General features: G+C 49.2%; 1 protein-coding gene across 1 annotated transcript in view; it reads left to right on the top strand.

Moving 5' to 3' along the window:
- Positions 1 to 6,926: 6,926 nt before the first annotated feature.
- Positions 6,927 to 14,692, top strand: part of LOC139228927 (ribosome-binding protein 1-like) — an 8,520-nt gene continuing 754 nt past the window's right edge. Inside the window, exons 1-3 of the mRNA XM_070860455.1 lie at positions 6,927 to 6,948; positions 8,669 to 8,866; positions 11,923 to 13,463. Coding sequence (XP_070716556.1) covers positions 6,927 to 6,948; positions 8,669 to 8,866; positions 11,923 to 13,463 — 1,761 coding nt within the window. The remainder of the gene's footprint in view (positions 6,949 to 8,668; positions 8,867 to 11,922; positions 13,464 to 14,692) is intronic.

The following is a 14,692-nucleotide window of genomic DNA, read 5'->3' as shown; positions in this document are numbered from 1 at the left end:
TCTGATGGGTTTAGACAGGTTAGATGCAGGAAGAATGTTCCCAATGTTGGGGAAGTCCAGAACCAGGGGTCACAATCTAAGGATAAGAGGTAAGCCATTTCGGACCAAGATGAGGAGAAACTTCTTCACCCAGAGAGTGGTGAACCTGTGGAATTCTCTACCACTGAAAGTTGTTGAGGCCAATTCACTAAATATATTCAAAAAGGAGTTAGATGAAGTCCTTACTACCAGGGGGATCAAGGGGTATGGCGAGAAAGCAGGAATGGGGTACTGAAGTTGCATGTTCAGCCATGAACTCATTGAATGGCGGTGCAGGCTAGAAGGGCCAAATGGCCTACTCCTGCACCTATTTTCTATGTTTCTATGTTTTATGGCCCCGACCTGCCGCTGATGGTTTCTCGCAGGTCAGGGCCTCTACGCTGCACACCGCTCCTTATGCAGGTACAGCAAGTAATCAGGAAGGCAACTGTTCATTCTAACATTTGGGGTTTGATTCTGCTGGTGTTAATAACCCGAAAACTGGACTGGACCTTAATATTCTGGATATATTGCTGATCGTGTTCTCAGGGCTGCAATGTCTATTTAAGAAACGCTGCGTGTTATCTTTCCCTTTGATTCAGCGACTCTCAACAGAAATTTAGTTTGCAATAAAATTATGAACTTTTACATTAATCATAAATTGATCTTTGGTACAAAATCTACAATAGCGTGTGAAAGTTTCCACTGAATAAAACCTCCAATTAGCAAGAGCTTGCTGACAATTCTTACTGACTTGCACATTACACACAGTGGCCCCTCCATTATCCACCAGAAAGGATTATTCCAACACACTACTGGCTGGCCTCCCATATTCTAGCCTACGTAAACTAGAAGTGATTCAAAACTCAGCTGCCCGTGTCCTAACTCGCACAAAGTCCCGCTCACCTGTCACCCCTGTACTCGCTGGCCTACATTGGCTTCCGGTTAAGCAACGCCTCGATTTCAAAATTCTCATCCTTATTTTCAAATCCCTCCATGGCCTCGCCACCCTATCTCTAATCTTTTCCAGCCCCACAACCCCTCCCAACCGAGATGTCTGCGTTCTTCCAATTTTGCCCTCTTGAGCATCCCGGATTGTAATCGCTCAACCATTGGTGGCCGTGCCTTCTGTTGCCTCGGCCCCAAGCTCTGGAACTCCCTGCCTAAACCTCTCCGCCTCTCTATATTCCTTAAAACATACCTCCTTGATCAAACTTTTGGTCATCTGCACTCATTTCTACTTATGCAGCTCAGTGACAAATTTTTTCATCTCATACTCCTGTGAAGTGCCTCAGGACGTTTCACTACATTAAAGGTGCTATATAAATGCAAATTGTTGTTATTCATTATAGCAAGATCAGTTGAAAAGTGGCTACAAAATTTAAAACATAGGATAAGAGGTAAGGGAAGGGTGGAAGGGGTGAAATGTCACCACTGTTGTTCACCATATACATAAATGATTTGGACTCATAAATTGGAGGTATTGAGGTGTGGTGTGGTGGTGGCGGTATTATGGAGTGTCCTTCTCAATTTGGCTGTCCTCCATCTGCTTCACGATGACATACAAGCCGTGATTCTTACCAACGGATCCACCACAGACCCAATACAAGTGCAGACCGGGGTCAAACAAGGCTGTGTCATCACACCAACGCTCTTCTCCATCTTCCTTACTGCAATACTTCATCTCACCTTTAATTCCACTCCAGCGGGGAGCTTGTTAATCTACAGGACAAGCAGAAAATTGTTCAACCTCCAACGCCTCCAGTCCAGATCCAAGGTTGTTCCAACCTCAGTCATTGAATTACAGTACGCAGGCGACACTTGCGTTGTGCACACTCTGGAGTCCGAACTCCAAACCATCGTTGACACCTTCACTGAAGCGTATGAAAGTCTGGGCCTTACATTAAACATCAGTAAGACAAAGGTTCTCTATCAACCAGTCCTCGCCACAGTACAGCTCCCCAATTATCAAGATTCATGATGAGACCATGGACAATATGGACCACTTCCCATACTTTGCGAGCCTACTATCAGCAAGGACAGACAACGATGAACAAGTCCAACACCGCCTTCAGTGCAGCCTTTGTCTGCCTGAGGAACCAAACCTGGCACCAAGCTCATGGTCTACAGCAGAGTAGTGATACCCACCCTCCTATATGCTTTAGAGTCGTGGATTATGTACAGTAAGCACCTCAAAGCACTAGAGAAGTACCAACGCTGCCTCCGCAAAATCCTGCAAATTCATGCACCAATGTCAGCGTCAGCGTTCTCTCAGGCCAACATTCCCACCATTGACCACGCTCGATCAGCTTCAATGGGCAGGCCGCATTGTCCGCACGCCCAATACTAGATTCGCAAAACAAGCACTCTACTCCAAGCTATGTCACTGCCAGCAAGCCCCAGGAGGGCAGAGGATATGCTTCAACGACACCCTCAAAGCCTCCTTGAAATAATGTAACATCCCCACCGACTCTTGGGAAGCCCTGGCCCAAGACCACTAAAAGTGGGAGGAGAAACATCGGAGAAGGCGCCGAACACTTTGAGACTCTTCACCGGGAGCACGCGGAAGCTAAGTTGATAGCAGCAGAAGGAGCATATGACACATCAAGCACCCCACCCACCCGTCTCTCCAACTACCATCTGCCCCACCTGAGAGAGACTGTAGATCCTGTATTGGTCTCATCAGTCACCTTAGAACTCATTTTGGTGTAGAAGCAAGTCATCCTTGATGCCGGGGGTTGCCCAAGAAAAATAACTGCAGCAAAATACAGGAAGATATAAATAGGCTTGGAGTGCAAGTGGATAAATGGCAAATGAAACTGAATAGTGTGAAGTGGTTTAGTTTGATTAAGAGGAATAAGGAGGCCACTTATTCCTTGGATGGTAAGAAACTAGCAGTTCTTTGAGGATGTAACGAGAGAGTGGATAAAGGGGGAATCAGTGGATGTGGTGTATTTGGATTTCCAGAAAGCATTCGATAAAAGTGCCACACAAACGGTTACTGCACAAGATAAGAGCTCATGGGATTGGGGGTAATATATTAACATGGATAAAGGATTGACTAACAGAAAACAGAGTCGGGATAAATGGGTCATTTTCAGACTGGCAAACTGTAACTAGTGGGGTGCCACAGGGATCAGTGCTGGGGCCTCAACTATTTACAATTTATATTAATGACTTGGATGAAGGGACAGAGTGTAATGAAGCCAAATTTGCTGTTGATGCAAAGATAGGTGGGAAAGCAAGTTGCGAGGAGGACGCAAAGAATCTACAAAGGGATATAGATAGGCTCAGTGAGTGGGCAAAAATTTGGCAGATGGAGTATAATGTGGGAAAATATGAGGTTATCCACTTTGGTAGGAAAAATAAAAATGCAAATTATTTAAATGGGGAGCAATTACAAAATGCTGAGGTAGAGAGGAATCTGGGGATTCTTGTACATGAAAATGCAAAATGAGGGAATCTAGAACTAGGGGGCACAGTTTCAGAATAAGGAGTCGCCCATTTAAAACAGAAATGAGGAGGAATTTCTTCTCTGAGGGTTGTGAATCTTTGGAATTCTCTACCCCAGAGAGCTGTGGAGGCTAGGTCTTTGAATATATTTAAGGCAGAGATAGACAGATTTTTGAATAAGGGAGTCAAGGATTATGGCGAGTGGGCAGGGAGGTGGAGTTGAGGCCAAGATCAGATCAGCCATGATCTTATTGAATGGCAGAGCTGGCTCAAGGGGCCAAATGGCCTGCTCCTATTTCTTATGTTCTTATGGGATAGAGGAGCAGGAAGATCTGGAAATACAAATATACAAAACGCTAAAAGTAGCAACACAGATCGATAAGGCCAGAACGAGTGCAAGCAAATTACTGGGATCCTTTCTAGAGGAACAAAATACAAAAACAGGGAGGTAATGTTAAATTTATATAGAAATTGGTTTGACCACACTCAGGAGTAGTATCCAGTTCCGGTCTCTATATTACAAAAAGGATATTGAAGCACTGGAGAGAGTAGAGAAAATATTTACAAGGGTGTTAGCAGAATTGAGAGGATACAACAATAAGGAAAGATTGAGCTGAATGAGGCTCCTTTCTCTGGTAAAGAGACTTGATAGAAGCCTTCTCTTTATAGAAGCCTTCAAAATTATTAAGGGATTCGATAGGGTGGATGTGGAGTAACTGTTTCCAGTTGTGGATGGGTCCTGAGCAAGAGGGCATAAATATAAGATAGCCACTAACGGATCTAGAAAGAAATTCCTCGTAAATTATTTATAAGTGGGTGGTGAGAATGTGGAACTCGCTGCCACATGGAGTGATTGAAGCAGATAGCATTAATGCATTTAATGGTTGGCTTGATGCTTACATGAGGGAGAATGGGATAGAGGAATAAGTGGGGTGGTGGGTTGCAGTGGTCAATGGAGATTCAGATAATAGTCCGTCTCTCTGTTTTTACCACCAAAGTGGATAACCTCACATTTGTCCACATTATACTTCATCTGCCATGCATTTGCCCACTCACCTAACCTATCCAAGTCACTCTGCAGCCTAATAGCATCCTCCTCGCAGCTCGCACTGCCACCCAACTTAGTGTCATCCGCAAATTTGGAGATACTACATTTAATCCCCTCGTCTAAATCATTAACGTACAGTGTAAACAGCTGGGGCCCCGGCACAGAACCTTGCGGTACCCCACTAGTCACTGCCTGCCATTCCGAAAAGTCCCCATTTACTCCTACTCTTTGCTTCCTGTCTGCCAACCAGTTCTCAATCCATGTCAGCACACTACCCCCAATCCCATGTGCTTTAACTTTGCACATTAATCTCGTGTGGAACCTTGTCAAAAGCCTTCTGAAAGTCCAAATATACCACATCAACTGGTTCTCCCTTGTCCACTCTACTGGAAACATCCTCAAAAAATTCCAGAAGATTTGTCAAGCATGATTTCCCTTTCACAAATCCATGCTGACTTGGACCTATCATGTTACCTCTTTCCAAATGCGCTGCTATGACATCCTTAATAATTGATTCCATCATTTTACCCACTACTGAGGTCAGGCTGACCGGTCTATAATTCCGTTTTCTCTCCCTCCTTTTTTTACAAAGTGGGGTTACATTGGCTACCCTCCACTCAATAGGAACTGATCCAGAGTCAATGGAATGTTGGAAAATCACTGTCAATGCATCCGCTATTTCCAAGGCCACCTCCTTAAGTACGCTGGGATGCAGTCCATCAGGCTCTGGGGATTTATCGGCCTTCAATTCCATCAATTTCCCCAACACAATTTCCCGACTAATAAAGATTTCCCTCAGTTCCCCCTCCTTACTAGACCCTCTGACCCCTTTTATATCCGGAAGGTTGTTTGTGTCCTCCTTAGTAAATACCAAACCAAAGTACTTGTTCAATTGGTCTGCCATTTCTTTGTTCCCCGTTATGACTTCCCCTGATTCTGACTGCATGGGACCTACGTTTGTCTTTACTAACCTTTTTCTCTTTACATACCTATAGAAACTTTTGCAATCTGCCTTAATGTTCCCTGCAAGCTTCTTCTCGTACTCCATTTTCCCTGCCCTAATCAAACCCTTTGTCCTCCTCTGCTGAGTTCTAAATTTCTCCCAGTCCCCAGGTTCGCTGCTATTTCTGGCCAATTTGTATGCCACTTCCTTGGCTTTAATACTATCCCTGATTTCCCTAGATAGCCACGGTTGAGCCACCTTCCCTTTTTTATTTTTACGCCAGACAGGAATGTACAATTGTTGTAATTCATCCATGCGGTCTCTAAATGTCTGCCATTGCCCATCCACAGTCAACCCCCTAAGTATCATTCGCCAATCTATCCTAGCCAATTCACGCCTCATACCTTCAAAGTTACCCTTCTTTAAGTTCTGGACCATGGTCTCTGAATTAACTGTTTCATTCTCCATCCTAATGCAGAATTCCACCATATTATGGTCACTCTTCCCCAAGGGGCCTCGCACAATGAGATTGCTAATGGTCGGGTGGGAAAGTGTTTTTTTTGCTCAGCGCTGACAGACCCGACAGGCAACGGGGGGGGCGGCCTAAGTATACCCATTATAATGCAACAGGTCCTTAACAGGCTTTTTAAACTTAAACTTCATGGCCACGGGAACCACTCTGTTTGGGGAACACGTCCAACTGGGAGTGGCGGAAGTTCAATGGCCACTGCTCCATTTGATTACTTGGCAGCTTCAAAACTACAGTAAAAGCTACAACCTGACAGATCACCACTTTCCTCAGCCACAAGCTGTTTCTCAGTCCATTTCCAGCATAGATTTTGCAGGCTTTCCACTTTCCATCCACTCTCACCTCATTGAAAGAATTTTCTCACCATTCATAGAATGCTTCAGTCATCTCTACGTCACCTGCCATTTATTTCATCAACATGGGTGCCCTTTATACTGTCTCACCTTGGTCCTCAGAATCCCACCACAATCAGCCCCAACACCAGCAGCACCAACACTAACCTTGTCCGCAATCACCTGATGTTGCACAGGACAGAGGGCATCAGCACCTGAGCACATTGCTGCCCAGGCCAGAGATGCCCTCACGCTGATCAGATTTACTTCACCCGATGCTGTACACCCTGGATGCCACATGATGCACAGATTGGCACCACCCCACAATGTTCAAGCCATTCCTTTCACTCACCGCCATTGTGTGGGGTACCATTATGTCTCACCATTCTCTGCAACTCACTAAGCCACTTCCAAAGGTGCACACAAATCTGTCCAAGAAAAGAAAGTGTTGAAAATAAAGGTTTCAATGTTTGATAGCACAACAACAGAAACTTCACAGGAACATTAGATAAAACACCCAAGTGCCTACCTTTGTATGCTGTTAGTTGGTATGGTTGCACGAGGATGAGTGTGAGGGGTGACTAGTGAGATGGGGATGCGGTAATGTCGATAAAGAGGGATGGACGTAGGTGCAAGGTAAGTTGGTGTAAGGATGTGCAGGAGTCGGGTAGGGTAGGCAGAATGATGGGGATGTGATGGGAGGCACAACAAGATGAAAGTGAATGTGGCTTTGTACTAACACTTTGTGATCTAATTAGATCATTGAAAGGTTTGCACCACTGCATCCAGGTCCTCCTGATGACATCCCTGCTTGTGACCTCCTCTGCAATGTGCAGTCAGGCTATGGAGGTCTCTTCCGCTTATGGGAAGTGAGGAGAAGGGAGGTGTTTGCAGCACTTCAATGCTGTAGAACACTGACAGCACAAGGTGGCCATGTCCCTTTAAGGAAACCAGCTGATGACGAGTCACCTTCCTCTAACTGGCCCAGGATACACGCTGGGTGGGATTAACAAGCCCCATCAACGTAAATTAATTTTAGGCAGCGGGATGGACCTAGCAGGGGGGCCATGACCCATCCCCCACATCACCCGCCCCAGACCCGCTGAGGTGAGCAAAATCCCGGCTGCTGTAATTCTATGTAGACCTTATTTAAATTAAACTATCACCTACAAAGTTAAAACTTGACCTTTAAAATGGTAATATTCCACAACAACAAAACATTCAAACAAAAAAAAAATACATTTAAGTACTTATTGCATTTTATATTTTGGCAACATGCCAAAAATTGTCTGTGCATGTGTGTTTTGCTCTTACTGTTATTTTGAATTTTATTAATGAAACTAACAACTTACACAATTTTACTTCGGGTCAAGCTCAGGGTTCTTTCAGGAAAGTAAAATGTCTTTTCCTGTCACCATTCAGTTTTCATATGTTCCTTTGAGAAAGTAAGATGGTTAAGGGAAGATTGGGTTAAAAATTAGGACCTCCATTAGGGAATATGTAAAAATTGTCCAAAAATCTTCTCTTATGTAATAGTCTCCATTTCATTGTCACTTTTCCTCCTGATGGAACCTGTCATTTTGTGTCTCCTTCGGCTACAGGACCATCAGTGAGCAGCTCCATGGATAATGTGATAAATTAGTATCACAGTTCTTGAATGCCTTTGGGAGATTTGAGAGTCAACAAAGTTTACTAGCACAGTACTTCCTTACCAGCTTTCAGGAATCTCCGAGGAGCAGGGTTTCCTGTGAATCAGCTGGATGATGGACCTGGAGAATGTTCACTTCTCCTTCCCCTCAGAAATTGACCCCCAACCTCTCCATGATAGATTTCACCCCCCCCCCCCACACTTTAACCTACCTGCTGGAGCTTTATGCTGGAGCCGCCAGATTTTGTGTCTTTCTCCAATCAGCAGGCAGCTGACCAACAATATGGAAATGATGCCCAAGCACAAAAATTGGCCAGGTCTCAGGCCGATGCAATCGGGTAGGTAGTGGGGTTACACTGCCCACCTTCTGCCTGATAGAATCAGTCACTCAAAAATTGCCCCCTTTATAAATGCAAGTAGTTGTTTAGATATTTTATTTGTATAATACATTGATGCAAAGATCAATACAATGTTGCCAAAAAGAGCAGTAAGCCTGAGGATTGGGAGGATTTTAGAATTCAGTAAAGGAGGACCAAGAAATTGATCAAGGGAAAACAGAATGAGTAAATTAGCGAGACAAAGACTGTAAAAGCTTCTATAGGTATGCAAAAAGGAAAAGATTAGCAAAAGTAAATGAGAAATTATAATATAAGGAAATGGCAGACAAATTAAACAAATACTTTGTGTCTCTTCACAGAAGACACAAAAAACCTTCCAGAAATAGTGGAGAACCAAGGGAATGAGGAAGTGAAAAAAATTAGTATTAGTAAAAAGATAGTACTGGAGAAATTAGCGGGACTGAAAGCAGATGAATCCTCTGGACCTGATGGCCGACAGTCTAGGGTTTTGAAAGAGATGGCATTGGTTGTCATCTTCGGTTCCCGCGGATTGGAAGGTAGCAAATGTAACCCCAATATTTAAGAAAGTAGGGGAGATCACACACCAGTTTGCCTGGCATCAGAAGGGGAAATGCTAGAATCTATTGAGGATGTGGCAACAGGGCACTTAGAAAAGAATAGGATTGGGCAGTCAACACAGATTTTATGAAAGGGAAATCATGTTTGACAAATCTGGTAATTTTTTGAGATGGTAACTAGCAGAATAGATAAGGGGGGGAAAACCAGTGGATGTGGTGGATTTGGATTTTCAGAAGGCATTCTATAAGGTGCCACACAAGAGGTTATTATAGAAAATTATGGCTCATGGGATTGGGAATAATAACCAGCATGGACTGAAGATTGGTTAACGGATAGAAAACAGAGAGTAGGAATAAACGGGTCATTTTCGGGTTGGCAGGCTGTAACTAGTGGGGTACCGCAAGGATCGGTGTTTGAGCCCGAGCTATTCACAATCAAGATCAATGGTTTGGATGAGGGGACCAAATGTAATATATCCAAATTTGCTAATGATACAAAGCTAGGTGGGAATGCAAGTTGAGGAGGATGCAAAGAGGCTTCAAGGGCATATAGACAGGCAAAGTAAGTGGGCAAGAACATGGCAAATGGAACATAGGGCTCAAGTTTCGGACCCCCGTTGGAACAGCGCACATCGGAGAGGCCCGCCTAATTTGTACAACAAAAATTGCGCCGAATACTTACCTTGCGATTCTCTGATGTCTGTAGGCCCGTTTCCAGCTCAGTGCGGCGCAGCAGCAGCTCTGGGGGGAGTTACAGCCCAGCGCCAAAAACAGTGCCGGCAGCTGCGCGCATGCGCAGTAACTCCCGGCCCTCCCAGCGCGTCCTGTCTCCGGGCGACGACCCTATCCCAGGCCGAAGGGACGTCGCCCCTGTCCCGGGCCGACATCTTACCTAGTCGTCGGTGGGGTCTGCTCGCCCTCTCGCTGGGGGCGAGCCCCGCCCGAAGTCCTCCGTTGGAGCCAGCGTTGTGCCCTGTTCAGCCCCCCTCCCTCCTCTCATTATCAGAGATACAACGAGATAGCGAGCTACAGCGAGACAGACACACACACACTAGGGGCCCCCATCCCAGCACGTTGTTGGAGGGCTTCCAGTGCTGCAGTGAGTCAAAAGTTAACTTTTTATTTATGGATTGATTTTTCATTTTTTTTTTGATTGATTTATTGATTTAGCATTTATTATTGATGGCTCTATTTGTAAAAGTGAAATGTTTAATGCTTGTAAACCCCCCCTTCCCCCCCATCTCTCGTTCCTTACGCCTGATTTGTGTAGGCAAAGTTTTTCTGAGCATACAAAATTTACACTTCCTCCATTCTAAGTTAGTTTGGAGTAAGTGTTCACTGCCTAAACTTGCAAAACAGGCGCAAGTGACTGAACATATGCCCTTTTGAAAAAAAAACGTTCTACAATGAAACTATTCTAACTCACTAGAACTGGAGCAAACTAAATGCTGAGAATTGCAATTTCTAAGATGCTCCAAAAAATTAGGAGCAACTCAGGCCAAAACTTGAGCCCTCAATGTGGAGAAATGTGAAATTATCCACTGGTAGGAAAAAGAGTATTTTTTTTTATAAATGGTGAGAGATTGGGAAATGTTGGTGTTCAGAGGGACCTGGGAGTCCATGTACACGAATCATTAAAAGTTAAAATGCAGGTACAGCAAATAATTAAGGCAGCAAATGGTATGATGGCCTTTATTGCAAGAGTATTTGAGTATGAGTATAGACGTCTTACTGCAATTATATAGGACCGAGTATTGTGTACAATTTTGGTCTCTTTACCCAAGGAAGGATATACTTGCTATAGAGGGAGTGCATCAAAGGTTCACTAGACTGATTCATGGGATGGGGTGGGGGAGGAATTGTCCCATGCAGAGACTAGGCCTATATTGTCTAGAGTTTAGAAGATGAGATGATCTAATTAAAACATACAAAATTCATACAGGGCATGATAGGGTAGATGCAGAATATTTCCCCTGGCTGGAGAGTCTAGAAGCAGGGGTGTCAGCCATTTAGGACTGAGATGAGAAATTTCTCCACTCAGAGGATGGTGAATCTGTGGAATTCTCTAGCCCAGAGGCTAGAGTCATTAAGTATATTCAAGGACAGAGATCAATAGATTTTTAAATATTAAGAGAATCAAGTTTTATGGGGATAATGCAGGAAAATGAAGATCAGCCATAATCATATTAAAGGGCAAAGCAGGCTTGAGGGGCTGAATGGCCTACTCCTATTTATGTTCATATTTACAAATATCTGAACTTGATGCTGGCTAAAACTAAAATAAGTTTTTGTCCCTAAACACTTACTGTCCTATACTGAAATAATAATACAGGACAAAATTGGCACTGGGACAAGTTTGGATTAAAGGAAAACCAGCACAGATGTTAAAGGCAAATAGTGTTTAACTAACTTGGGAGTTTTTTGATGAAGTAACAGAGGGACGTACATGGACTTCCAAAAAGGCGTTTGATAAAGTGCTAGATAATAGGATTGCCAGCAAAGTTGAAGCCCATGGAATAAAACAAGACAATGGCAGCATTGATATGAAATTGGCTAAGTGACAGGAAACAGAAAGTAGTAATGGATTGTTTTACAGACTGGAGGAAGGTATACAGTGGGGTTCCCCAGGGGATCGGTACTAGGACCACTGTTTTTGGTGATATCTATTAATGACTTGGATTTCAGTGTACAGGGTACTATTTCAAAATCTGCAAATGACATAAAACTTGAAGTATAATGAACAGTGAGGAGGATAGCAATAGACTTCAAGAAGACACAGCAGACTGGTGGAATGGGCGGATACGTGGCAGATGAAATTTAACGCAGAAAAGTGCAATGATACATTTTGAGGAAAGGTATTATAAACTAACTGTGTTCATACACCTCATTTAGAATTGCACCAGAGAGCTGGGGCTCAAAAAGCATACAAGATCCTAAGCTTCAGAAATAGAGGCAGAGTACAACAGCAAGGAAGTTATTATGAACCTTTATAAAACACGAGTTCGGTCTCAACTGGAATAGTGTATCTGCCTTAGAGTGCAGAAAAGATTTACAAGACTGGCTCCAAGGACGAGAGACTTTAATTACGTCGAGAGAGAGAGAGAGAGAGAAAGGCGAGGGCGAGGAAGGCGAGGGCGAGGAAGGCGAGGGCGAGAAAGGCGAGGGCGAGAAAGGCGAGGGCGAGGAAGGCGAGGGCGAGGAAGGCGAGGGCGAGGAAGGCGAGGGCGAGAAAGGCGAGGGCGAGAAAGGCGAGGGCGAGAAAGGCGAGGGCGAGAAAGGCGAGGGCGAGGAAGGCGAGGGCGAGAAAGGCGAGGGCGAGGAAGGCGAGGGCGAGAAAGGCGAGGGCGAGAAAGGCGAGGGCGAGGAAGGCGAGGGCGAGGAAGGCGAGGGCGAGAAAGGCGAGGGCGAGGAAGGCGAGGGCGAGGAAGGCGAGGGCGAGAAAGGCGAGGGCGAGGAAGGCGAGGGCGAGGGCGAGGGCGAGAAGGGCGAGGGCGAGGGCGAGGGCGAGAAGGGCGAGGGCGAGGAAGGCGAGGGCGAGGAAGGCGAGGGCGAGGAAGGCGAGGGCGAGGGCGGCGAGGGCGAGGGCGGCGAGGGCGAGGAAGGCGAGGGCGAGGAAGGCGAGGGCGAGGGCGGCGAGGGCGAGGGCGGCGAGGGCGAGGGCGGCGAGGGCGAGGGCGAGGGCGGCGAGGGCGAGGGCGGCGAGGGCGAGGGCGGCGAGGGCGAGGGCGGCGAGGGCGAGGGCGGCGAGGGCGAGGGCGGCGAGGGCGAGGGCGGCGAGGGCGAGGGCGGCGAGGGCGAGGGCGGCGAGGGCGAGGGCGGCGAGGGCGAGGGCGGCGAGGAAGGCGAGGGCGAGGAAGGCGAGGGCGAGGAAGGCGAGGGCGAGAAAGGCGAGGGCGAGGGCGAGGGCGAGAAAGGCGAGGGCGAGGGCGAGAAAGGCGAGGGCGAGAAAGGCGAGGGCGAGGAAGGCGAGGGCGAGGGCGAGGGCGAGGGCGAGAAAGGCGAGGGCGAGGAAGGCGAGGGCGAGGGCGAGGGCGAGGAAGGCGAGGGCGAGGAAGGCGAGGGCGAGGAAGAGGGCGAGGAAGGCGAGGGCGAGGAAGGCGAGGGCGAGGAAGGAGGGCGAGGAAGGCGAGGGCGAGGAAGAGGGCGAGGAAGAGGGCGAGGAAGGCGAGGGCGAGGAAGAGGGCGAGGAAGGCGAGGGCGAGGAAGAGGGCGAGGAAGAGGGCGAGGAAGGCGAGGGCGAGGGCGAGAAAGGCGAGGGCGAGGAAGAGGGCGAGGAAGGCGAGGGCGAGGAAGAGGGCGAGGAAGAGGGCGAGGAAGGCGAGGGCGAGGGCGAGAAAGGCGAGGGCGAGAAAGGCGAGAAAGGCGAGGGCGAGAAAGGCGAGAAGGCGAGAAGGGCGAGAAAGGCGAGGGCGAGAAAGGCGAGGGCGGCGAGGGCGAGGGCGGCGAGGGCGGCGAGGGCGAGGGCGGCGAGGGCGAGGGCGGCGAGGGCGAGGGCGGCGAGGGCGAGGGCGGCGAGGGCGAGGGCGGCGAGGGCGAGGGCGGCGAGGGCGAGGGCGGCGAGGGCGAGGGCGGCGAGGCGAGGGCGGCGAGGGCGGCGAGGGCGAGGGCGGCGAGGGCGAGGGCGGCGAGGGCGAGGGCGGCGAGGGCGAGGGCGGCGAGGGCGAGGGCGGCGAGGGCGAGGCAAGGCGAGGGCGAGGAGCGGAGGGCGAGGGCGAGGAGGCGAGGGCGAGGAAGGCGAGGGCGAGGAAGCGAGGGCGAGAAGGCGAGGGCGAGAAAAGGCGAGGAGGGCAGAAGGCGGGCGAGAAGGGCGAGGGCGAGAAAGGCGAGGGCGAGAAGGGCGAGAAAGGCGAGGGGAGAAAGGCGAGGGCGAGAAGGGCGAGGGCGAGGGCGAGAAGGGCGAGGGCGAGGGCGAGAAGGGCGAGGGGCGAGAAGGGCGAGGGCGAGGGCGAGAAGGGCGAGGGCGAGAAGGGCAGGGCGAGAGGGCGAGGGCGGGCAGGGCGAGAAGGGCGAGGGCGAGGGCGAGAAGGGCGAGGGCGAGAAGGGCGAGGGCGAGAAAGGCGAGGGCGAGAAAGGCGAGGGGAGAGAGGGCGAGAAGGGCGAGGGCGAGGGCGAGAAGGGCGAGGGCGAGGGCGAGAAGGGCGAGGGCGAGAAGCGGCGAGAAAGGGCGAGGGCGAGAAAGGCGAGGGGAGAAGGGCGAGGGCGAGAAGGGCGAGGGCGAGAAAGGCGAGGGGAGAAGGGCGAGGGCGAGAAGGGCGAGGGCGAGAAAGGCGAGGGGAGAAGGGCGAGGGCGAGAAGGGCGAGGGCGAGACGAGGGCGAGAAGGGCGAGGGCGAGAAGGGCGAGAAGGGCGAGGGCGAGAAGGGCGAGAAAGGCGAGGGCGAGAAAGGCGAGGGCGAGAAGGGCGAGGGCGAGAAAGGCGAGGGCGAGAAAGGCGAGGGCGAGAAGGGCGAGGGCGAGAAGGGGCGAGGCGAGGGGCGAGAAGGCGAGGGCGAGAAGGGCGAGGGCGAGAAGGGCGAGGGCGAGAGAGAGGGAAGGAGAGGGCGAGAGAGAGGGGAAGGAGAGGGCGAGAGAGAGGGGAAGGAGAGGGCGAGAGAGAGGGAAGGAGAGGGCGAGAGAGAGGGGAAGGAGAGAGAGAGAGAGAGAGAGGGCGAGAGAGAGGGGGAAGGGAGAGAGAGAGAGAGAGAGAGAGAGAGAGAGAGAGAGAGGAAGGAGAGAGAGAGGGGAAGGAGAGGGGAAGGAGAGAGAGAGAGAGAGAGAGAGAGAGAGAGGGGGGAAGGAGAGAGAGCGAGAGAGAGAGAGAGAGAGA

The sequence above is a fragment of the Pristiophorus japonicus genome, chromosome 2, assembly GCF_044704955.1.
Source record: "Pristiophorus japonicus isolate sPriJap1 chromosome 2, sPriJap1.hap1, whole genome shotgun sequence".
Lineage (NCBI taxonomy): Eukaryota > Metazoa > Chordata > Chondrichthyes > Pristiophoridae > Pristiophorus > Pristiophorus japonicus.
The sequence above is the reverse complement of the archived record's forward strand: the minus strand, read 5'-3'. Positions and strand labels throughout refer to the sequence as shown.